The 25,354-nt window shown below is 49.4% G+C and overlaps 1 protein-coding gene and 1 long non-coding RNA gene across 5 annotated transcripts in view; one reads left to right on the forward strand and one right to left on the reverse strand.

Annotated features, from left to right (window-relative positions):
- The window catches only part of SHMT2 (serine hydroxymethyltransferase 2), a 136,378-nt gene extending 131,805 nt beyond the window's left edge, over nucleotides 1-4,573 (reverse strand). Inside the window, exon 1 of one of the 2 annotated variants that reach the window (XM_073576842.1) lies at nucleotides 4,371-4,573. Coding sequence is in view for 1 of the 2 variants with exons in the window: in XM_073576840.1 (XP_073432941.1) it covers nucleotides 4,234-4,266 (33 nt within the window). In the remaining variant the exon portion in view is untranslated. Of the gene's footprint in view, nucleotides 1-4,233 lie in introns of both variants that reach the window. The other variant, XM_073576840.1, reaches the window with a different exon arrangement.
- The window catches only part of LOC141091320 (uncharacterized), a 37,611-nt gene continuing 16,623 nt past the window's right edge, over nucleotides 4,367-25,354 (forward strand). For 2 of the 3 annotated variants that reach the window (XR_012232491.1, XR_012232490.1), the window contains exon 1: nucleotides 4,404-4,462. This is a non-coding gene — a long non-coding RNA (uncharacterized lncRNA). Of the gene's footprint in view, nucleotides 4,463-25,354 lie in introns of all 3 variants that reach the window. The other variant, XR_012232489.1, reaches the window with a different exon arrangement.

Below are 25,354 nucleotides of genomic sequence, written 5' to 3' on the forward strand. Positions count from 1 at the left end.
ACCATTATCGGGATCGCTGGAGCGTCGCTATGTGTAAGGCTAAGTGCACACGTACCGGAACTCTCGCGGAAATTACCGCGAGAATTCCGGAATTCCAGTCCGCGGGAAAATCGCATTTTAAATTCCCGCGATTTTCCCGCGGAAAAACTAGCATTTTGCAAGCGTATTTAGATTGCAAAATGCTAGCGTTCTCCAAGCAATCTGTAGCATCGCTTGGAGAACTGATTGACAGATTGGTCACACTCGTCAAACATAGTGTTTGACGAGTGTGACCAACTTTTTACTACTGAGGCCTATGCAGCATCAGTAGTAAAAGATAGAATGTAAAAAAAAATAAAAAATACTGTTATTCTCACCCTCCGACGTCCCGCGCAGCCGTTCCCAGTAGTCCTTTGCGAAAAAGCCCGAGATGACGTCAGTTCTCGCGGGATCACGACGTCTCGCGGTAATTCGCGATGACGTCGCGCGAATGACCGCCAGACTTCGCGATCCCGCGAGAAGGGACGTCAGCGCGAGCATTTTCGCAAAGGACTACTGGGAACGAGAGCGTGGAGAGAGGCGGGAAGGCTGCGTGGGACGTCGGAGGGTGAGAATAACAATATTTTTTATTTTAAATTATATTTTTTACAGGGATATGGTACCCAAAGCCCGGAGGACAGTCTCCTCTCCTCCGGACCGTGGGTACCATCCACAATTGTTCTGCTTACTTTTCGCATGGTGTGCACAGCCACATGCGGAAAGTAAGCGGAAAAATGCATTCCTATGGGTGCGGGATCGCCGCGATTCCGCAAATTAATGAGCATGCTGCGGTTTTTACCGCGAAGCGATTCCACCGCGGTAAAAACCGCAGCATTAGCACAGCATTGCGGAATCCCATAGGAATGCATGGGATGCTTATTTTTCGCGGCAAAATCGCGCGGTTAAAACCGCCGCGGAAACGCGAAAAAAACGCCACGTGTGAACTCAGCCTAACAGGACCTTTAATCTGCTGCTGATAAAACAGGAATTTTATCAAAACTACAGCAAGCAGCCCAGTAAGTGATACATTGCAGGAATCACACGCTGCTCTAAGACTAAAAGCAAAAACCTGGTGATTTCTTTTAACACCACATCTTTTTTCTTTAGTCCCTCAGAAGAGGATCTGTACTTTACAAATCAAATAAATGGGAGAGCTCAAAAGATGCCTGCAAGATGACCAGAAAAAGACAGTAAGAGAGAAGTCACAAAAGCGTTCGGGAAACCCTTCAAAAAACATCAGAGGCTAAAACAGTTAGAAAAACGCTTGGGAAATCGACTGACAAAATAAAATACAATAGAAAAGTAAGAGTTCCATTGTTTCTTGACGTGTCTTTAGCTTGAAAAAGTCAGCGGCTTTTCCCGAGTTTAAAAAAAGTCTTGTGCCCATGGTCTTTTAGAAAGTTTTCAGGAGTAACTTTTCCTCTACTGATTTCTCAAGTGTTTTTTTAAGAATTTGGGCACTTTTTTTTCCTGATTTTAAGTATTTTAATTGCTTTGTGCCTTGGAGAGGTTTCCAGCCGCCTTAAAGAAAAGTTACATGAACTGTTCTTTTTCCACTGGGCATTTTTTCAAAACATCTTCAGGGAAAAAAAAAAAAAAAACCCTACAAGAACAGCAAAGAGGATTTCCCACAGAAATGAATAGGACGAGATCCACAAGCGTTTGTGTGGAGGATTTGGGCAAGGACACACTCCGAAAAAAAAAAAACTCAGTGTGACCAAACCCTAAGCGTAGGCGCACACTGACGGTCACGGACAACGAGTTTCCTGGAGGAAACCCCTCTTTAGGGTACGTGCACACTACATCTCTTTCAAGACGGATTACTCGTGGGCTCTGCCCCCCCTCCAAAAAAAAACGCTACAAAGAATGAACCTGCATCTTATAGACGTCACATGCACATACAGTTGTGGCCAAAAGTATTGACACCCCTGCAATTCTGTCAGATAATACTCAGTTTCTTCCTGAAAATGATTGCAAACACAAATTCTTTGGTATTATTATCTTCATTTAATTTGTCTTAAATGAAAAAACACAAAAAGAATTGTCCTAAAGCCAAATTGGATATAATTCCACCCCAAACATAAAAAAGAGGGTGGACAAAAGTATTGGCACTGTTCGAAAAATCATGTGATGCTTCTCTAATTTGTGTAATTAACAGCACCTGTAACTTACCTGTGGCACCTAACAGATGTTGGCAATAACTAAATCACACTTGCAGCCAGTTGACATGGATTAAAGTTGACTCAACCTCTGTCCTGTGTCCTTGTGTGTACCACATTGAGCATGGAGAAAAGAAAGTAGACCAAAGAACTGTCTGAGGACTTGAGAAACCAAATTGTGAGGAAGCATGAGCAATCTCAAGGCTACAAGTCCATCTCCAAAGACCAGAATGTTCCTGTGTCTACCATGCGCAGTGTCATCAAGAAGTTTAAAGCCACTGTGGCACTGTGGCTAACCTCCCTAAATGTGGACGGAAAAGAAAAATTGACAAGAGATTTCAACACAAGATTGTGCGGATGTTGTATAGAGAACCTCGACTAACATCCAAACAAGTTCAAGCTGCCCTGCAGTCCGAGGGTACAACAGTGTTAACCCGTACTATCCGTCGGCATCTGAATGAAAAGGGACTGTATGGTAGGAGACCCAGGAAGACCGCACTTCTTACCCCGAGACACAAAAAAGCCAGGCTGGAGTTTGCCAAAACTTACCTGAAAAAGCCTAAAACGTTTTGGAAGAATGTTCTCTGGTCAGATGAGACAAAAGTAGAACTTTTTGGGCAAAGGCATCAACATAGAGTTTACAGGAGAAAAAAAGAGGCATTCAAAGAAGAGAACACGGTCCCTACAGTCAAACATGGCGGAGGTTCCCTGATGTTTTGGGGTTGCTTTGCTGCCTCTGACACTGGACTGCTTGACTGTTTGCATGGCATTAAGAAGTCTGAAGACTACCAACAAACTTTGCAGCATAATGTAGGGCCCAGTGTGAGAAAGCTGGGTCTCCCTCAGAGGTCATGGGTCTTCCAGCAGGACAATGACCCAAAACACACTTCAAAAAGCACTAGAAAATGGTTTGAGAGAAAGCACTGGAGACTTCTAAGGTGGCCAGCAATGAGTCCAGACATGAATCCCATAGAACACCTGTGGAGAGATCTAAAAATGGCAGTTTGGAGAAGGCACCCTTCAAATATCAGGGACCTGGAGCAGTTTGCCAAAGAAGAATGGTCTAAAATTCCAGCAGAGCATTGTAAGAAACTCATTGATGGTTACCGGAAGCGGTTGGTCGCAGTTATTGTGGCTAAAGGTTGTGCAACCAAGTATAAGGCTGAGGGTGCCAATACTTTTGTCTGGCCCATTTTTGGAGTTTTGTGTGAAATGATAAATGTTTTGCTTTTTGCTTCATTCTCTTTTGTGTTTTTTTCATTTAAGACAAATTAAATGAAGATAATACCAAAGAATTTGTGTTTGCAATCATTTTCAGGAAGAAACTGAAATCTGACAGAATTGCAGGGGTGTCAATACTTTTGGGCACAACTGTATTTTAAAGGGATTTGAGCTTTTTTTGTCCCTTGCAGCCTTCTGATTGGACAGTGCCTAGTATGCAGCGGATTCCATCCGTCACCGAGCATAGGCGGCACACTTTTTTTTTTTTTTTTTTTTTTTACACACTGTGCTTTTTAAAACCTGATGCGTAGAAAAAAACTGAATGTATGAATATTGATTTGACAGCAGAAATGAGTAGTAAGAGCCTAATAAGCGTCATCTCCGGTCAGTGCTGGCGATCACGGATCCTGGCAGCGCTGTCGCATCCCCTGCGGAACAGAACGCAGTGTGGGAGTGACGAAGAAACCTTCAGCAGCCAATCAGATTCCGCCACTCAGTTTTAACGGTCCTTATGAAAATGACAAAATGCAAACATTGCAAAAAAAAAAAAAGTTCTGCGCTTGCTGCATGTAGGTCCATCATGGTGCAACGATGCATTTCTATGGCGCCCACATGCCCTGCAGCGGTGTACACAGCACAGATCTCACCAAATAACTGAATTAGACATAATTGCAGAGCAGTAAAATCTCCAGCACAAGATATAGACCCGACCATAGTCCTGCATCACCGCCTCCTGCAGAGAGGGCGCCCGAGGGTCGCGACGCACACAGCATCACCAAAGGCATGTGACAGCTGTCCTGGCCCCGACCCTGCAGGACCGCGCGGTGCCACTCACCTGGCCCAGACGCCGTAACGAGAACGGTAACATGATGCACGCGGCTGCACAGGAACCGGACCGGGCCTCCCGCACAGCACAGAGCGGCAGCTTCAGCCCAGGGAACACACGTGTGACAGCGCCTGCGCACTACAAACCTGCCACGCTAGTAGTCTGCACAAGTGCGCATGCGCCGCCCGCAGTGCATTCTAGGTGGTGACGGTGTGAGATGTTGGAGGCGGCAGCGCGGGTCAGTTTATGTCTCAGTAGTTGTGTAACTTGTGAAGGGAACTCCGTGCTCTCCCAGGTGTGCAGTCACTCTGGGTGCAGCAATGGCGGCCTGTGTGGTCGGGTCTGTATGAGCGGCAGATGTGTGTAGCCAGTGGAGCACAGCAGTATTATGGCGCCTACAGGTGTGACGTAGAGCAGCTTTGCGCCGCCTGCAGGTGTGACGTAGAGCAGCGTTGCTCCGCCTGCAGGTGTGACGTAGAGCAGCGTTGCGCCGCCTGCAGGGTGTTACGTTGAGCAGCATTGCTCCGCCTGCAGGTGTGACGTAGAGCAGCGTTGCTCCGCCTGCAGGTGTGACGTAGAGCAGCGTTGCTCCGCCTGCAGGTGTGACGTAGAGCAGCGTTGCGCCGCCTGCAGGTGTGATGTAGAGCAGCGTAGCGCCGCCTGCAGGTGTGACGTAGAGCAGCGTTGCGCCGCCTGCAGGTGTGACGTACATCAGTGTTGCTCCGCCTGCAGGTGTGACGTAGAGCAGCGTTGCGCCGCCTGCAGGTGTGACGTAGAGCAGCGTTTCGCCGCCTGCAGGTGTGACGTAGAGCAGCGTTTCGCCGCCTGCAGGTGTGACGTAGAGCAGCGTTTCGCCGCCTGCAGGTGTGACGTAGAGCAGCGTTTCGCCGCCTGCAGGTGTGACGTAGAGCAGCGTTTCGCCGCCTGCAGGTGTGACGTAGAGCAGCGTTGCGCCGCCTGCAGGGTGTTACGTTGAGCAGCATTGCTCCGCCTGCAGGTGTGACGTAGAGCAGCGTTGCTCCGCCTGCAGGTGTGACGTAGAGCAGCATTGCGCCGCCTGCAGGTGTGACGTAGAGCAGCGTAGCGCCGCCTGCAGGTGTGACGTAGAGCAGCGTTGCGCCGCCTGCAGGTGTGACGTACATCAGTGTTGCTCCGCCTGCAGGTGTGACAGCAGCGTTGCGCCGCCTGCAGGTGTGACGTAGAGCAGCATTGCTCCGCCTGCAGGTGTGACATAGAGCAGCGTTGCGCCTCCTGCAGGTGTGACGTAGAGCAGCGTTGCTCCGCCTTCAGGTGTGATGTAGATCAGGGTTGTGCAGCCTGCAGGTGTGACGTAGATCAGTGTTGCTCCGCCTGCAGGTATGACGTAGAGCAGCTTTGCGCCACCTGCAGGTGTGACGTAGAGCAGCGTTGCGCCGCCTGCAGGTGTGACGTAGAGCAGCGTTGCGCCGCCTGCAGGTGTGACGTACATCAGTGTTGCTCCGCCTGCAGGTGTGACAGAGCAGCGTTGCGCCGCCTGCAGGTGTGACGTAGAGCAGCATTGCTCCGCCTGCAGGTGTGACATAGAGCAGCGTTGCGCCTCCTGCAGGTGTGACGTAGAGCAGCGTTGCTCCGCCTTCAGGTGTGATGTTGATCAGGGTTGTGCAGCCTGCAGGTGTGACGTAGATCAGTGTTGCTCTGCCTGCAGGTATGACGTAGAGCAGCTTTGCGCCACCTGCAGGTGTGACGTAGAGCAGCGTTGTGCCGCCTGCAGGTGTGACGTAGAGCAGCGTTGCGCCGCCTGCAGGTGTGACGTAGAGCAGCGTTGCGCCGCCTGCAGGTGTGACGTAGAGCAGCCTTGCGCCGCCTGCAGGTGTGACGTAGAGCAGCGTTGCGCCGCCTGCAGGTGTGACGTAGAGCAGCGTTGCGCCGCCTGCAGGTGTGACGTAGAGCAGCGTTGCGCCGCCTGCAGGTGTGACGTAGAGCAGCGTTGCGCCGCCTGCAGGTGTGACGTAGAGCAGCGTTGCGCCGCCTGCAGGTGTGACGTAGAGCAGCGTTGCGCCGCCTGCAGGTGTGACGTAGAGCAGCGTTGCGCCGCCTGCAGGTGTGACGTAGAGCAGCGTTGCGCCGCCTGCAGGTGTGACGTAGAGCAGCGTTGCGCCGCCTGCAGGTGTGACGTAGAGCAGCGTTGCGCCGCCTGCAGGTGTGACGTAGAGCAGCGTTGCGCCGCCTGCAGGTGTGACGTAGAGCAGCGTTGCGCCGCCTGCAGGTTGTTACGTTGAGCAGCGTTGCTCCGCCTGCAGGTGTGACGTAGAGCAGCGTTGCTCCGCCTGCAGGTGTGACGTAGAGCAGCGTTGCTCCGCCTGCAGGTGTGACGTAGAGCAGCGTTGCGCCGCCTGCAGGTGTGACATAGAGCAGCGTAGCGCCGCCTGCAGGTGTGACGTAGAGCAGCGTAGCGCCGCCTGCAGGTGTGACGTAGAGCAGCGTTGCGCCGCCTGCAGGTGTGACGTAGAGCAGCGTTGCGCCGCCTGCAAGTGTGACGTAGACAGGGCAGGCTCCAGGTTTTCATGGGTCAGGAGCGAAAGAGTCTCAGTGGGCCCCTTTAACACATACCATGATTCATGATGCACAGATACAGCAGAGAAATCTAGGTATAGTACAATGCCAAAGATATCACTTCTTACATTACATGAGTGATATCTATTATAAATTCTACAATAGCTCAGAAACCATCGATTCCTCACAGCACACATTTTAGATTAGACAGTATAGTCCTTTGTCGCGGTATCGCACAATCAACAGAGCAAGAGAATAGTGAACAATTCCAAGACCTTTATTTAGGCAAGAAATACGAAAGGTCCATATATAATTCACCACACAAAGGATAAGATAGTCCAGAACCCGAATGCAGTTCAGTAACCGGATAAAAAGCCCTGGGAGATGAGACCAACAATCCAGCAGACAGAGGATAACATAGACCATATACTCTTTTTTTTTTTTTTTTTTCTCTCTGAGGTGTGTGATCACATCATAGTTCCACACAGGATCTGAGATTGTGTCTCACCTCACTTTAAGTCCCTCTCCTCATTCACAGGTCAGGGAGGGAAGGTCACAGGGGTTCAATGTTTTAACAAGCTAGTTCAATTTGTCATTAGCATATTAGCAAACAGGATTATTCACTGACCCTGTGAGAAGAGAACAATACAGTACCGTGGGGGCTGATATTAGATGGCAACAACAGCCATTCCTCAATTAGCAAATAACTCATCCTACAAGAGAACACCATGAAAATCAGTAAAATATTAACCCCTTTCTGACATCAGACATACTATCCCGTCCACGGTACCCGGTCCCCTATGACTGGGGACGGGATAGTACGTCTCAGCGATCAGCGGCGCTCCCGGCGGGGGGCGCCGCTGATCGCGGCCGGGTGTCAGCTGATTATCCCAGCTGACACCCGGCACTGTGAGTCTGGGGTGGTCACGGACCACCCCTGGCACACTGCGATCAAACATGATCGCAGTGTACCAGGGGATTAGGGAAGCATCGGCAGGGAGGGGGCTCCCTCCGTGCTTCTCTGAGATCCCCACAGCAGCGCGATGTGCTCTGGGGGCCTCCTTCCCTGCAGGCCACGGATCCAATATATCCACGGGGGCCTGCAGGGAGACGGCTTCCTCATTGCCTGCAGAGAGCAGGCAGTTAGGAAGTCTCTGCAGCTCCTGTCAGATCGCTGATCTGATAGAGAGCTGTCCAAACTGTCAGATCAGCGATCTGACAAATGACAGTGATGTGCCCCCCTTGGAACAATGTAATAAAGTAAAAAAAAAAGTGTAAAAATAATTTATAAAAATCGCTAAATTAAAAAAAAAAAACATTCCCTAATAAATTCATTTTTTGGAAATAAAAAAAACAGTAAAAGTACACATATTTAGTATCGCTGCATCTGTATCGACGCGCCCTATAAAACTGTCCCACTAGTTAACCCCTTTAGTGAACCCCTTAAAAAATAAAAAACGAAGCAAAAAACAATGCTTTATTAGCATACCGCCGAACAAAAAGTGGAATGACGCGATCAAAAAGACGGATATAAATAACCATGGTACCGCTGAAAACATCATCTTGTCCTGGAAAAAATGAGCTGCCATACAGAATCATCGGCGAAAAAATAAAACAGTTATAGCTCGCAGAATAAAGCGATGGAAAAATAATTATGTTTTATATAAAATTGTTTTCATTGAATAAAACCGCCAAAACATAAATAAAAAATGACAAATGAGGTATCGCTGTAATCGTACCGACCCGAAGAATAAAACCACTTTATCAATTTTACCACACACGGAACAGTGTAAACGCACCCCCAAAAGAAAATCATGAAATGCTGGTTTTTGTTCATTCTGCGTCCCAAAAATTGGAATAAAAAGTGATCAAAAAAGTCACGTACTCGAAAAAGGTACCAATAAAAACGTCAACTCGTCCTGCAAAAAATAAGACCTCACATGACTCGGTGGGTCAAAATACGGAAAAATTATAGCTCTCAAAATGTGGTGATGCAAAAACTTTTTACAATAAAAAGCGTCTTTAGCAAGTGACAGCTGCTAAACATAAAAACCACCATAAATAGTAAATCAAACCCCCGTTTATCACCCCCTTAGTTAGGGAAAAATAATAAAATTTAAAAAATAAGTATTTATTTCCATTTTCCCCTTAGGGTTAGTACTGAGATTAGGGTTAGGGGTGTGTTGGGGTTACGGTTGGAGTTAGAATTGGGGGGTTTCCACTGTTTAGGCACATCAGGTGCTCTCCAAACGCAACTTGGGGTCTAATCTCAATTCCAGCTAATTCTGCGTTGAAAAAGTCAAACGGTGCTCCTTCCCTTCCAAGCTCTGCCAGGTGCCCAAACAGTGGTTTGCCCCTACTCAGGACAAATTGCACAACAACTTTTGGGGTCCAATTTCTCCTGTTACCCTTGGGAAAATAAAAAATTGGGGGGCAAAAATATCATTTTTGTGGAAAAAATCTGATTTTTTTTTATTTTTATGGCTCTATGTTATAAACTTTTGTGAAGCACTTAGGGGTTCAAAGTGCTCACCACACATCTAGATAAGTTCCTTGGGGGGGGGGGTCTAGTTTCCAAAATGGGGTCACTTGTGGGGAGTTTCAACAGTTTAGGCACATCAGAGGCTCTCCAAACGCGACATGACTCCCGCAGACCATTCCATGAAAGTCTGCATTCCAAAACATCACTACTTCCCTTCCAAGCCCCGATGTGTGCCCGTACAGTAGTTTTCTCCCACATATGGGGTATCGGCGTACTCAGGACCAATTGGACAACAACTTTTGGGGTCCAATTTCTCCTGTTACCCTTGGGAAAATAAAAATATTGGGGACTGAAAGATCATGTTTGTGGAAAAAATGATTTTTTTATTTTCACGCCCGGGAGTTATAAACTTCTGTGAAGCACTTGGGGGTTCAAAGTGCTCACCATACATCTAGATAAGTTCCTTGGGGGAACTAGTTTCCAAAATGGGGTCACTTGTGGGGAATTTCAACAGTTTAGGCACATCAGATATTCTCCAAACGCGACATGGCGTCCGATTTCAATTCCAGCCAAAAAGGTCAAATGGCGCTGCTTCCATTCCGAGCTCTGCCATGCGCCCAAATAGTCATTTACCCCACATATGGGCTATCAGCATACTCAGGACAAATTGAACAATAACTTTTGGGTTCCTGTTACCCTTGTGAAAATAAAAATTGGGGGTGAAAAGATCATTTTTGTGGAAAAGATATGGTTTTTTAATTGTACGGCTGTACATTATAAACTTCTGTGAAGCCCTTGGGGGTTCAAAGTTCTCACCACACATCTAGATAAGTTCCATGGGGGGGTCTAGTTTCCAAAATGGTGTCATTTGTGGGGGATTTCTATTGATTTGGCACATCAGGGGCTTTTCAAACGCGACATGGTGTCCGATCTCAATTCCAGCCAAAAAAGTCAAATGGCGCTGCTTCCCTTCTGAGCTCTGCCATGCGCCCAAATAGTCGTTTACACCCACATATGGGGTATCAGCGTACTCAGGACAAATTGCCCAATAACTCTCGTGGTCCTGTTACCCTTGGGAAAATAAAAATTGGGGGTGAAAAGCAGGGCTGTGGAGTCGGTAAGCCAAACCTGCGACTCCGACTCCGACTCCTCAATTTCCCTTACTCCGACTCCACGACTCCGACTCCCACACATATTGCTTATATTTAAGTGAAAAATTTATTGTAGTACAATGTGAACCTCAGACATTTAATCATTTTTATGATCCAATAATCAAGATGTTTAGATAGAACAGAATATATATTGGTGTACTACCCGGTTTTCATTCTTTTTGGTACAGATACGATATGGATAGACAGATATGGATAAATGGATATATAGATAGAGCAGATTTCTAATCTGCTTTTGCTATTGAAAACATTATCTATGAGCTCAAAAACCTTTCAGGTGATGCAGTTTTTTAAAAAGATGATCAGCTTTTGCAGCTGAAAAACGTATCCTCAAAAAACACAGGAAAAACGTTGTGTGTGAATGTAGCCTTAGATCAGGAATATAACAGCCATTTATAGGACATTTCATAACTTTCCCAAACTCCTATGAAAAAATATTCAGCACATCCTGCATTGAATTACTGTACCCAATTTATTATATATTTTAGGAGTCGGAGTCGGTCCATTTTATACCGACTCCAACTCCGACTCCACCAAAATGAGCACCGACTCCACGACTCCGACTCCACAGCCCTGGTGAAAAGATCATTTTTGTGGAAAAAAAAAATTTTTTTAATTGTACGGCTGTACGTTATAAACTTGTGTGAAGCCCTTGGGGGTTCAAAGTTCTCACCACATATCTAGATAAGTTCCTTGGGGGGTCTAGTTTACAAAATGGGGTCACTTGGGGGTTTTTCACTGTTGTCACATCAGGGGCTCTCCAAACGTGACATCTGAATTCCAGCCAATTTTGCAGTGAAAAAGTCAAATGGCGCTCGTTCTCTTCTGAGCTCTGCCATGCGTCGAAACAGTGGTCCCCCCACATATGTGGTATCTGTGTACTAAGGACAAATTGCACAATAACTTTTGCAGTCCAATTTCTCCTGTTACTCTTGGTAAAATAAAAAAAATTGGACCTGAAGTAATTTTTTTGTGAAAAAAAGTTAAATGTTCATTTTTTTTTTTTAAACATTCAAAAAATTCCTGTGAAGCACATGAAGGGTTAATAAACTTCTTGAATGTGGTTTTGAGCACCTTGAGGGGTGCCGTTTTTAGAATGGTGTCACTTTTGGGTATTTTCTATGATATAGACCCCTCAAAGTGGCTTCAAATGTGATGTGGTCCCTTAAAAATAAAATGGTGTTGTAAAAATGAGAAATCGCTGGTCAACTTTTAACCCTTATAACGCCCTAACTAAAAAAAAATTTTGGTTCCCAAATTGTGCTGATGTAAAGTAAACATGTGGGAAATGTTACTTATCAAGTTTTTTTGTGTGCCATATCTCTGTTATTTAAGGGCATAAAAATTAAAAGTTGGAATTTTGCGAATTTTTCAAAATTTTCGCCAAATTTCCGTTTTTCTTCACAAATAAACGCAAATTATATCAATGAAATGTTACCACTAACATGAATTACAGTATGTCATGAGAAAACAATGTCACAATCACCAGGGTCCCTGGAAGCGTACCAGAGTTATTACCTCATAAAGGGACAGTGGTCAGAATTGTAAAAATTGGCCAGGTCATTAATGTGCAAACCACACTCGGGGGTAAAGGGGTTAATATAAACAAAATGATACCCACATATCATATCCCACCATCACAGCCTCTCACCCCTCTTAATAAGTGAACATGCAATGAGGTCTACACAGACTTCTGGCCTGCTCACTTTAGTCCACTTTGATCCACTGTTTATAGTTCCTTGTACAGTGGCAGGGGTTGCAATAATCAGGAGGGTCATTCCGTGGTAATTACATTCAGAAGTCAAAAATTGAGTTAATAATGGCTACAGACTGTTCTTTGAAGGCAGGCACAAATAGATTTCAACACAGTTTGATTTTTCATGAATACAAATTAAATACAAAATAGTGTTATTACTTAGTAACTTACATTACACTTTCGTAACTTACGTTACAAAGCTGATGGTAACTTACGTTGCCATACCATTACTTCATATGAGAAGTAAACTTATTGTAACGTAAATTACTAACTGTTGAAACGTAAGTTACCATGGGATGACCCAGGAGCACTTGTCCTTCCATAAATTCCGGTTCCTGGCGTTGGTCATACCAGGTTTTTTGACTGGACTGGGCCATTCACTGATGTTCATTAGCCAAGGTAGCTAGCTGGGCGAGACGGGTCTCTGAACTCTAGAACATAGGGAATGATGGGCATTCCGGTGTCTGCGATATCTCCCTCCAATTGTGAGAGGCCCACGGACATTCTAGCCAAACAGATTGCTCCCCGGTGAGGTCCGGATGTCGTGGTGCTTGAAGGGCCTGTAGTCGGGTGACTGCTCCCACAATGGCACTGTAACTCCCCATTGTCATTTCCAAGGAGGATATCTGCAGGAAGTCCTCCCATAACTCCAATCCAACACAGTTTTTCTACAAAACCATAATCCAAACGCACCAAAGCTCGCTGTATATATTTGCGGACACCCCCTGCCAGCACAATGGGAATTCCTGGGCCCTGGTGAATTGCCTCGGCTCGAACCACACGGGGGTCAGCAATAGTCAGGAATGCCCCATGTCGGGATTTAGAAAAACTTTGTATCCACCAATTAAGACATCCAGCCGATGCCGTTGCTCTGTATTTCTGAGAGATAAAGGCCGGAGTCCGTACACTTGAGGATGGTTACCTATGGTGCCCGGGTCGGTGGTCCTCTCAGGTGGGGGGAATGGAGTGGAATGGATTTGGGGAGGCGTGGGGCTGCCTCCGAATCCTTGAGGGACAGCTGGATTGCAAATGCCCAGGTTTCCTACACCCATAACATCGCCTCTCGGTGATACCCCTAGGTCATGGTTGGAGCTGTTCGGGGCCAGGATTGTGAGGCATGATTGTCATCGGCCTGAGGCTGGGTGGAGGGGCAGATATAATCTCAGGGGACCAGGGTGTAAATAAATTTATGTAATTTATACAATGTGATTTTCTGGATTTTATTTTTGGTATTCTATTTCTCATTGTTAAAATTAACCTACCCTTAAAATTATAGACTGTTCATGTCTTTGTCAGTGGGCAAACTTACAAAATCAGCAAGGGAGCAAATACTTATTTCCCCCACTGTATGTACATATATATTTTCATATTTTACATTTTAAAAACTACAAAAAGGAAAATGGTCCAATGCAAAAGTTTGGGCACCCTGCATGGTTAGTACTTAGTGTGACAACGGCGGCTGTGGCCGCCGTCGTCCTACGGGCACTGGCTCCCCCCGCAGCTCTCACTCACCCGGCGGCGCGCGCTTCCTCCTCCCCCCTGCTCACGTGCGTCCTCTCGTCCTGGCCTCCGGACAGCTCCCCGCCTGCACATGTACACTAGGGCGCGGGCGCGCGCCCGTCCGGATGGTTAACCCTGCGGAGGGTGGCGGCCGAATAGCGGTTAGCCAATCACCTGCCAGCAAGGGATATATCAGGCGTCTCCCATAAGGGGATGACGCCTGGTTATTGTGTGAAGTCCATGCAGTGATTTGGCCGCCTATAGGGTTCCTATAGGTTTTTCTCCAAGCTCTATATCCTTCCTAGCCTTGTCGTTCCTGTCTCCCCCTGTTCATCCTGTCTGCCCACTGTTCTGCTGGTCCGTGTTCCCTAGTCAGTGTTTCTGTTCTACTACCTGTGTCTGGCTCCCACCTGCCCAGTTTCCCAGCCTCTTGTTCCCCTGTCTTTCCGATCATTCCTGTTACTGTTGCTGGTAGGTCCCCTCGTCCCGCACACTGGTCTCGGTGTGGTCTCTTAGTCCTACCTGTGGTCACTCCGGTCCTTCGAGCCGCCCCTCTTGGTTCCAGCTGTCGCGGTGCCTGATCCCCCACGGGCCTGCCCCTAACGGTCCCTGTATAGGGGTCGGTTCCACCTGGTGCGCTCGGTTCCGCGACCCAGAGGGTCCACTCTCGGACGCTGCCAAAACCCCCGAAGCGTAACAACATAACCAGGCCATGGACCCCGCTGGAGCCGCGGCCGGTACCCAAAAAGAGTTTCTTTTCCTGCGGGAGAACCAGACCCGGATAATGTCCTTTATGAAGTCCATGGACACCCGGCTATCCGCCCTTCAAACCACCGATCCTGGGCATGCTTCCATGTTAGCCAGCATCCAGCAGGAGCTCGCGCAGCAGCGCGACGCCCAGTCCCACATTCTAAATTACATGGCGTCCGTCGATGACCGTTTACTTTCTCTACAGTCCTCGGCGGCCGCTTCTGTCCAGTCCCGGGATCCAGCATATCACCCGCCACCTCGCCTGGGAAAGCCCCCCAGGTATAGCGGAGATCCAAATTTGTGCCGGGGCTTCTTGAACCATTGCAGGCTGCACTTTGAGCTGTTACCCCAGCAATACCCCTCCGACCAAGCCAAGGTGGCGTTCATCGTGTCCCACCTTGAGGGAGAGGCTTTGGCCTGGGTGAACCCTTTGTGGGAGAGGGATGATCCCGTGGTCGCTAGTATTCAGAGTTTCCTTGACATGTTTCGCAAGGTATTTGACGAGCCCGGGCGGTTGGCCTCTACTACTGAGGCTCTGTTTAACCTCCATCAGGGTTCGCTCACCGTGGGGCATTATGCCATCCGCTTCCGGACACTGTCTTCGGAGCTTGGGTGGAATAACGAGGCCCTGGTGGGAGCTTTTTGGAGGGGCCTTTCTGGCAAGATAAAAGACGAGCTTGCCGGACGGGATACTCCTACTACCTTGGAAGATCTTATATCCCTGGCCACTCGTATAGATCTCCGGTTTCTTGAACGTTCTCGGGAGGCCGCCAGAGAGAGGAGACCCTTTAGGCTCTATCAAGCCCCCATTCCATGTTCCTCTGCACCCTCTGCCAGCTCTGCCCCCGAGCCCATGCAAATAGACCGTGTCTGGTTATCTGAACAAAAGCGCAGGGAGAGAATGACGGAGGGCCTCTGTCTGTATTGGGGGGTGCCAATCATTTTCTGCGTACCTGTCCTGTGAGACCGGGAAACGCCTCCACCTAGGCCAGGTAAGAGAGGCTTCCCTAGGTGACTAATTCCTCTCTGCCCCTTACCATTTCGGCTTTAATTATTCTAGGTCGGGAGCGTAGATCTGTGGAGGCGTATGTGGACTCGGGTGCGGCTGGTAGTTTCATTCGGCTTGAGGAGGTTAACAAGTTCCAGATTCCAGTGATGACCCTGGAGAACCCACGTGCTATTGCCTCTGTGGATGGCAGACCACTTCCTGAGCTCATCACCATGGTTACTGCCAAAATTTAGTTTCAAGTGGGTGCTCTTCATCTGGAGAAGATAGCTTTCTACGTGCTGCCCAACTTGTCCCACGCTGTCCTCCTTGGATTACCCTGGCTCTGATTGAATGAACCGGTCCTGGATTGGCGCTCGGGGGAGATTTTGCGCTGGGGACATAATTGCCAGGAACGCTGTCTGTTGTCAGTGGCCCGTTCCCATCCGTCACAAGAACCAGCCGATCTTCCGGGCCTCCCGGCACCATATTACGCCTATGCCGACGTCTTCAGCAAGAAGGAGGCGGATTCGTTGCCACCACACCGGTTTTTTGACTGTCCCATTGAGCTGATTCCGGGAGCCACTCCCCCCAGGGGCAGAACGTACCCTTTGTCTCCAGCAGAAACCTTGGCCATGTCAGAGTATATACACGAAAACTTGGCCAAGGGTTTCATTCGGAAGTCTTCATTCCTTGCAGGCACGGGTTTCTTCTTTGTTCGGAAGAAAGACGGATCCCTCAGGCCATGCATTGACTATCGAGGCCTGAACAATATTACCGTTAAAAATCGGTATCCTCTTCTGCTGATCCCAGAGCTCTTCGACCGGCTGAGGGGGGCACGGGTCTTTACCAAACTGGACCTACAAGGAGCTTATAATTTGATCCGAATCCGCGCCGGGGACGAGTGGAAGACTGCTTTCAATACTCGGGATGGCCATTATGAGTACTTGGTCATGCCGTTTGGACTCTGCAACGCCCCGGCAGTGTTCCAGGAATTCGTCAACGAGGTTTTTCGGGATTTATTATATTCCTGCGTGGTGGTATACTTGGATGACATTCTCGTCTTTTCACCTGATCTTTCCTCACATAGAAGAAGCGTTCGCCTGGTCCTGCAACGTCTTCGGGAGAATCGGCTCTATGCAAAATTGGAGAAATGCCTGTTTGAACAAACCTCGTAGCCTTTTCTGGGTTACATCATCACAGATTCTGGGCTGAAAATGGATCCCGAGAAACTCTCTGCTATCCTCAAATGGCCTCGTCCTGCCGGCGTGAAGGCCATCCAGCGCTTCCTAGGATTTGCGAATTATTACCAACAGTTCGTTCCTCACTTCTCTTCGGTGACCAAGCCCATCACGCTCTTGACCCGAAAAGGAACTAAATCTAACACCTGGCCTCCCGAGGCTGAAGAGGCCTTTCTTGCCCTGAAACGCTCCTTTGCTACAGCACCAATCTTACATCGCCCTGTAGCCAGTAGGCCCTTCATTCTAGAGGTCGACGCCTCCTCCACAGGGGCTGGGGCAGTACTTTCCCAGCGTACCTCATCCGGACATCTGGTTCCCTGTGGGGTTTTTTCAAAATCCTTTTCCTCTGCTGAATGCAACTACTCTATTGGGGACCGGGAGTTGCTCGCTATAAAGATGGCTCTGGAGGAATGGCGGTACTTGCTTGAGGGAGCAGTTCACCCCTTTACTATATTCACGGACCACAAAAACCTAGCCTATTTGCAGTCCGCCAAAAGACTCAACGCCCGGCAAGCCCGATGGTCCTTATACTTCTCGCGCTTTGATTTTAAGCTCCATTTCCGACCCGGGAATAAGAACGCCAAGGCAGATGCACTCTCTAGGTCGTTACAGACACCTGAAAAGGAGGAGGTTCCATCTTATATCATCGAGCCTGCGAACGTTATCACCGTAGCTCCCGTGAGCCTCTCTACCCTTCCGCCAGGCAAGACCTTCGTTCCTCAGGACAAAAGACTGGAGGTGCTACGCTGGGGGCACTCTTCCAAAATCGCAGGACACATCGGGATCAAGAAGACCCGTTTGCTTCTCTCCCGCTACTATTGGTGGCCCTCTCTTCGCCAGGACGTGTTGGATTTTGTGGCGTCCTGTACTACCTGTGCACAGAACAAAGTGCCTAGGGATCTGCCCTCCGGCCTCCTTCATCCGCTACCTGTTCCAGAAGCCCCCTGGCAGCAAATTGCCATGGATTTTGTGACAGACCTGCCGCTCTCTTCTGGGTGCACTACTATCCTTGTGGTAATAGATCGCTTCTCCAAAATGGCCCATTTTATTCCGTTACCCAGCCTGCCTTCAGCTCCTAAGTTGGCCGAGATCTTTATCCATCAGATCTTCAGGCTGCATGGGCTCCCTCAGCGAATTGTATCCGATCGGGGAGTTCAATTTACCTCCTGATTCTGGAGAGCCCTCTGTCGGCACATGGGTACGTCTCTGGATTTCTCCTCCGCCTACCACCCACAGACCATCGGCCAAGTGGAACGAGTAAATCAAGTTCTGACGACCTTCCTCCGCCACTTCTCCAACGCTCACCAGGATAACTGGGTCTCACTCCTTCCTTGGGCGGAATTTGCCCACAATAACCATCCTAATGAATCCTCCTCCAAGTCACCGTTTTTTGTGGTCTCAGGTCAAAACCCTGGCATCCCGCTGCCCATCTCCACGTCTTTTGGGGTTCCCGCGGCTGATGCTCTCGCCGCTGACTTCGCGCAAATTTGGAAAGAAACCAAGGAAGCCCTCGTGAAGTCCAGTAACCGGATGAAAAAGCATGCGGACAAAAGACGAAGAGATTCTCCACCTTACCATCCTGGTGACAAAGTCTGGCTTTCGACTAAACACATCCGTCTAAAAGTTCCCTTATACAAGTTGAGTCCCCGTTATATTGGGCCTTTTGAGGTACTTGGACGCATTAACAACGCTGCTTACAAATTGAGATTGCCGGCTTCACTCCGGGTTCCTAATGCCTTCCATGTCTCGCTCCTTAAACCTGTTGTCCTTAACCGGTTCTGCCCTGCTCCTATCTCGTCCCCTCAGCCAATTGGGGATGATAACGTCTTTGAAGTAAGGGACATTTTGGCCATGAAAAAGGATTTGGTCCTGAGGAGAGATCCTGGGAGCCCCGGGAGAATATAAATGCCTCTCAAATTCTGAAAAAGTTTCTGGCCGGCTTCAGAAGGGGGAGATGTAAGGAGGAGGGCACTGTGACAACGGCGGCTGTGGCTGCCGCCGTCCCACGGGCACCAGCTCCCCCCGCAGCTCTCACTCACCCGGCGGCGCGCGCGCTTCCTCCTCCCCCCTGCTCACGTGCGTCCTCGTCCTGGCCTCCGGACAGCTCCCCGCCTGCACATGTACACTAGGGTGCGGGCGCGCGCCCGTCCGGATGGTTAACCCTGCGGTGGGTGGCGGCCGATTAGCGGTTAGCCAATCACCTGCCAGCAGGGGATATATCAGGCGTCTCCCATAAGGGGATGACGCCTGGTTATTGTGTGAAGTCCATGCAGTGATTTGGCCGCCTATAGGGTTCCTATAGGTTTTTCTCCAAGCTTTATATCCTTCCTAGCCGTGTCGTTCCTGTCTCCCCCTGTTCGTCCTGTCTGCCCACTGTTCTGCTGGTCCGTGTTCCCTAGTCAGTGTTTCTGTTCTACTACCTGTGTCTGGCTCCCACCTGCCCAGTTTCCCAGCCTCTTGTTCCCCTGTCTTTCCGATCATTCCTGTTACTGTTGCTGGTACGTCCCCTCGTCCCGCACCCTGGTCTCGGTGCGGTCTCTTAGTCCTACCTGTGGTCACTCCGGTCCTTCGAGCCGCCCCTCTTGGTTCCAGCTGCCGCGGTGCCTGATCCCCCGCGGGCCTGCCCCTAATGGTCCCTGTATAGGGGTCGGTTCCACCTGATGCGCTCACCCCGGGGGCCTCGGTTCCGCGACCCAGAGGGTCCACTCTCTGACGCTGCCAAAACCCCCGAAGCGTCACACTCAGTAGCACCCCCTTTTGAAAGTATCACAGCTTGTAAATGCTTTTTGTAGTCAGACAAGAGTTTTTCAAATCTTTGAGTGTTTTTCATCCATTCTTCCTTGGAAAATTACTCCTGCTGTGAGAGATTCCTGGGTTGTCTTGCATGCACTGCTATTTTGAGATCCAGCCACAGATTTTCAATGATGTTCTGATCAGTGGACTGTGAGGTAGTCTATTGTGGATTTTGACATGTGTTTAGGAGCATTATCCATTTGTAGAAGCCATCCTCATTTTTTTCATTTTAGCTTTTTTAAAGATGGCGTTATGTTTGCCCTACAAATTTATTGAAATTTCATTTAATCCATTCTTCCCTCTACCCGTGAAATATTCTCAATGCTGTTGGCTGCAACACAACCTCAAAGCATGATTGCTCCAATCCCATGCTTAATGATTGACGAGATGTTCTTTTCTAGAAATACTGTGCCTTTTTCCAGGACGTCCCTCCTGACAGCACCATGGAGGGCGTCCTCCTTACAGGGACAGGAAAGCACACGAGAGGTTAAAAGGTCCCACCCCCTTTCCATCAGTGTTCTTCTTGTCCCTGCATGGAGGGACGCACGAAAGGCAGCACAGCTTACCGGAGGGCTCAGGGGGATCGTGCGGCCGGTCCAATGTTCTTCCCCCTGTCAAGTGGCCCAGGGCCGAAACTCCCTGGTGGGGAGTCCCTCTGTCCTAAAGACCAGAGAGTGGACGAGCTCCTGGGTTGAGGCGCTTCTCTCGGTGGGAGGCTCTCGGCTCAGATGCCGGATTGCTGGCCCCCATTTCCGAGAAGCTGTCTCACTCCCGGTGATGTCATGGGTGCTGGAGTAAGAGGTCAGCGTGCGTTCCAGGCCGTATATTGCGGAAGCAGTGTGAGACAGGCAGCGTACCAGCTTCTTGGATCTCGCGGGGCGCAGAGAGTGCAGCGTTACTATGGAGGCAGACAACATGGACGACGGCGGAGTAAGTGCGCTATGCGCAGAGCACCCTCACCACTAGCAGCCCATCCTCGGCACTCACTTAGTCCTCAGCCCCACTCAGTGCTTGAGCACTTAGCCCTGGTTAATCCCCCTCTTGTGTCATTCGGGATAAGGGAACCCCAGCTGCACCCCTGCCCACTCCCAAACGGTCTCGCAAAGCCTCTGCAAAGTCCAGTCGATGCCCCGTTTGTCACGTAAAGCTCGCTGACTCCTACGCCGAAACGTTCTACGGTCCCTGCACATTCAGGGTCATGAGGGAAGAACAGCCATCCCTCCTTTCCGAAATGAGGTTTCTGATCCGAGAGGAAGTGCAAGCCTTCATATCCTGTCTCTCACGCCAGCAACCTCCCAGTCCAGGTCTGTGTCACAAGAGGCATAGGAGGGAGATGAAACAGAGCTCAGATGTTAGGAGTCAGGTTCCTGCATCTGCTCTGCAGGAATCCAGACCCTTACATTCTCTTGCTTTTTATCTACCGCAGAGGAGATTGCCTTGCAGCAAATCTCTCCAGTGGCTAAGTCCCTCTGTCCTCCTACTGAGCATGCTCATGAGACGGTTTCCCATTGGAGATCGGGAGTCGTGTGCTCAGGTTCTGCTCCAGATCTCATTGGTCCATCTCGGAGATCTGGAAGCTTCCGGAAGGTCCCGGCTGCTATAAAAAGCGCGCATGGCCGTTCCGCCATGCGCTAGTATAGACTATACTGCTATGTGTGAATGGTGATGGATGTGTGAATCTGGTGACTGACTTATTATGAAACCCCTTCCCTCTGATATTACGCATGTGGTTAGGGAATTAGTTCAGTTGTCTCGCCAGTCTGTGGCAAGCCTTAGGCCACTGTGCACACCGCACCTCTGCGCTAGCATCCGACATAGCGCCTGCTTTGTAGCTGTGTCATCCAGCGGCAGTTGCAGCCCTTCTTGGCGTTCGCAGTAGCGACACCGCACACACGGTAGGTCTAGACGGACGCAGCCCCTCTGTCTTAGTTCCTGCTCCTGTGACCTTATACCGTGTGTGCATTTACCTGAGGCCTGTGACTCTTAACAGCTCAGCCTTTTAGTATGTTTTTGTTGCGGCGCCTCTGTGTGTGAACAGAGCCCGCTCTGCGCACTTCGGGTGAAGTTGAACCCGTGCGCATTATATCGCCATATTGCTCGTCTGCCATTACTCAGCAGCGGTTGTAACACCTACTGCACGGTGGACCCCGAGCGGCGAACACACTTTATTATTATTTTTATTTAGTGCGTTCCGCCGTTGCTGTTGCTGCTAAAAGCAGCTATGGAAACCCAGATACAATGTTGAATATATACTGGGTCTGATGTTATGACTGAGTAGGCCTAACACCAGAAGATCGTTAGAATTTTTACTCCTGAAAATTGGAGAAATGGGATCAATGGCTCCAGTGGGTTTATGAGTTGTGAGAACACTATAGTAAAGCGGGAGTGTTTAATACTCTCTAACATTGTATATATGTTCTCAAATGAGTAATATGGTATGAAGAAACGCTCTTTGGAGTCGATCCATGACTATCAGTGTGGAGTAATATGGTAGTCTTATATGTTTGTTTGTCTTTTTGTTGAGTGCACTTTTAATAGGATCTTATTCCTTTTTAAGGGTTACAATAAAGTATATTAGTTTTAAATTGTTTTTGTTGATATTCACCAGCCCGCTCTTTGAACCTCTGGAATCACCCGAGCAAGAGTGTTCACTCCCAGAGCCCATGGAAGTGTCTCGCTCCAGTCTCGAGGTGCGTCCGACACTAAGTTCCACTTGCGGCTGCCGCTGTCAGCACTCTTTTCACCAGGATAACGGGGCCCCACAATGGCTCTGTGCCGCCGGGCAAGACCTGGGCACACGCGTCCAGGACGGGTGGTCACTGTGGCTACATGCAGACCACAAAACTCCTGGCAGGGTCGTATTGGTGGCCGCACAGGGCTCGGGACATTAAGAATTCTATTCAGACATGCACCTCATGTGCTCGGGTAAGCTTCCTTAAACAGAGAGTGGAGACGTTCGCCAACACACCGCGGCCTCCCACTTTAACTTATGCTCCGGGCGGTTTTGCCGCTCCCGTTGTCTCCCATGTGTCCCTTCTTAAACCTAGGGATCTTGCCACCTCTGATACCTTCCACGTGTCCTGGTTTTCCGTGTCACCTACCGGGACATCAGACTTGCCTTCGGATGAGTCTGAGGCCTATGCCTCTGATGGGCACAGGGTGGTGGATTGGAAGGCTCAGAGAGGAGGGGGCCCTGGGGGGGTAATGTTAGGAGTCAGGTTCCTGCGTCTGCTCTGCAGGAATCCAGACCCTTACATTCTGCAGTCTCTTGCTCTTTATGTACCGCAGAGGAGATTGCCTTGCAGAAAATCTCTCCAGGGGCTAAGTCCCTCTGTCCTCCTACTGAGCATGCTCATGAGACGGTTTCCTATTGGAGATCGGGAGTCATGTGCTCAGGTCCTGCTCCAGATCTCATTGGTCCACCTCGGAGATCTGGAAGCTTCCGGAAGGACCTGGCTGCTATAAAAAGCGCACATGGCCAATCCGCCATGCGCTAGTATAGACTATACTGCTATGTGTGAATGGTGACGGATGTATGATTCTGGTGACTGACTTATGAAACCCCTTCCCTCTGATATTACGCATGTGGTTAGGGAATTAGTTCAGTAGTCTGCGCCAGTCTGTGGCAAGCCTTAGGCCACTGTGCACACCGCACCTCTGCGCTAGCGTCCGACATAGATCCTGCTTTGTAGCTGTGTCGTCCAGCGGCAGTGTCCTGCGCCGCACTGCAGTTGCAGCCCTTCTTGGCGTTCGCAGTAGCGCCGCCGCACACACGGTAGGTCTAGACGGACACAGCCCCTCTGTCATAGTTCCTGCTCCTGTGACCTTATACCGTGTGTGCATTTACCTGAGGCCTGTGACTCTAACAGGCTCAGCCTTTTTGTATGTTTTTGTTGCGGCGCCTCTGTGTGTGAACAGTGCCCGCTCTGCGCTCTTCGGGTGAAGTTGAACCCGTGCGCATTATATCGCCATATTGCTCATCTGCCATTACTCAGCAGCGGTTGTAACACCTACTGCACGCTGGACCCCGAGCGACGAACGCACTTTATTATTTTTATTTAGTGCATTCCGCCGTTCCTAACATCAGATGAAGGATCCGGTCTACTGGGGTCAGACCAGGGGGAAGAAGGCGAATTGCCATTATAAAGCCAGGAACAGGGCAGGAAATACCTGTTTGCGGCTGAAGACACAGATGAGCTTGTACAGGCTGTGAGAAGTACGATGCAGATAGAGGAGGTCCCTAAGCCACAGTTCAGACAGGACCTAATGTTCGGGGGCCTTAGAACACAGAAACAAACAGTGTTTCCAATAAGCGACCACATTTGAGCTATGGTGTTGGAAGAATGGGAAGATGCGGAATGTCGGCTAGTGTTGTCCCGGGACTTTAAGAGTTACCTACCCTTTGATCCAGAGGACATCAAGGTGTGGGAGGGAAATACCTAAGATCTACGTACCAGTGGCCAAGGTCGCAAAAAAGACTTCCATCCCATTCGAGGACTCGTCAAGTTTGCGGGACCCGATGGACAGGAAGGCGGACATTCTCCTGAAATGGGCTTGGGAGTCATCTGCGGCCCTAATCAGGACAAACATAGCGGCCACCTCTGTGGCTAGGTCTATGTTCCTATGTATGGGACAATTGGAGGAACACCTATCCAATAAGACCCCTAGAGTAGATATCCTGACCTCTCTTCCCCTTATGAAATCTGCCACGGCCTTCTTGGCTGATACATCGGCCAAATCCGTAAAGTTCACTGCCAGAAACAGCTTACTGTCCGACGTGACCCGTAGAGCTATCTGGCTAAAGTTTTGGTCCGAGGATAACACTTCCAAGACCAAGCTGTGCTCCATTTCCTTCTCAGGGGTTGAGAGTGTTAGGGCCAGCTTTGGATAACATCCTAGAGCTGGCGTCTGATAGAAAGAAGGGTTTCCCCGAAGACAGGTCTAGAAGGACCCAGTCCTTTTGGAAAGGGGATGCCACCCAGAGGCAATCTGACTACAGAGGTCAGGGTAAGGCCAGCGGGGGAGCCTACAAGAGTTCCTATAGTCAGGGCGGAAAGAGCACAGGCTCGCTATTTGGATCTGGCTCTAAATCTAGGAGACAGTAACGCCATTTGTATCGGGGGAGGCTCGGACACTTTGCGTTAAACTGAGGCCAGATTACCTAAAACAAGTGGGTCCTCACGACCATAGCAGAGGGATAGAAAATAGAATTTACTTCTCCCCCTCCCCAAAGATACATCACCCCCACTACCGTGACAGCAGACTCTGCTATGCTAACAGATCTGGAAAAGCTGGTCAGCTCGGCGGTCATAGTCCCGGTTCCCCTGGCAGAGGTGGGCAAGGATCACTACTCCTCCCTGTTCTCCATCATAAAATCTAAAACCTCTAAATTTTTGGGTCAGGTACAAGAGGTTCAGGATGGAGTCGATAAGGTCAACAGTCCATCTCATAGACAGGGACTCGGTGAGGTGCACTCTCAACCTGAAGAGTGCCTATTACCAGGTTCCTAAGAAAATAAATTATAGGACTACTGTGAGGGTGCTCAAGTAGGTTCCCAAGCCAGAGAAATAGTAATAAGAAAAACTTGGCACTCAACTTATGGTAAAGAAGTCCAGAAATTTTAATTTGCAGTCATAATAACAGGACGTTTCAGTCCCAGTTGGACCTTCATCAGCCTGACAATAACATATACAAAAATTAGGAAATTAAGGACGGGGGGCCCGTGTGCGTGCCAGCAGGGGGGAATATAGGGACGGGGGGCCGTATGCGTGCCAGCAGGGGGGCATATAGTGACCGGGGGGGCTATGTGCCAGCACAAGGGGGCAATGTGCCAGGATGGGGGTTATATAGATAACAGGATGAGGGACATATATATGATTTGAAAGACGGACACTGCCAATTATATCAGGGCAATTGTTACCA

This window comes from Dendrobates tinctorius, unplaced genomic scaffold (genome assembly GCF_039654945.1).
Source record: "Dendrobates tinctorius isolate UK_male_01 unplaced genomic scaffold, ASM3965494v1 ptg000051l, whole genome shotgun sequence".
NCBI lineage: Eukaryota > Metazoa > Chordata > Amphibia > Anura > Dendrobatidae > Dendrobates > Dendrobates tinctorius.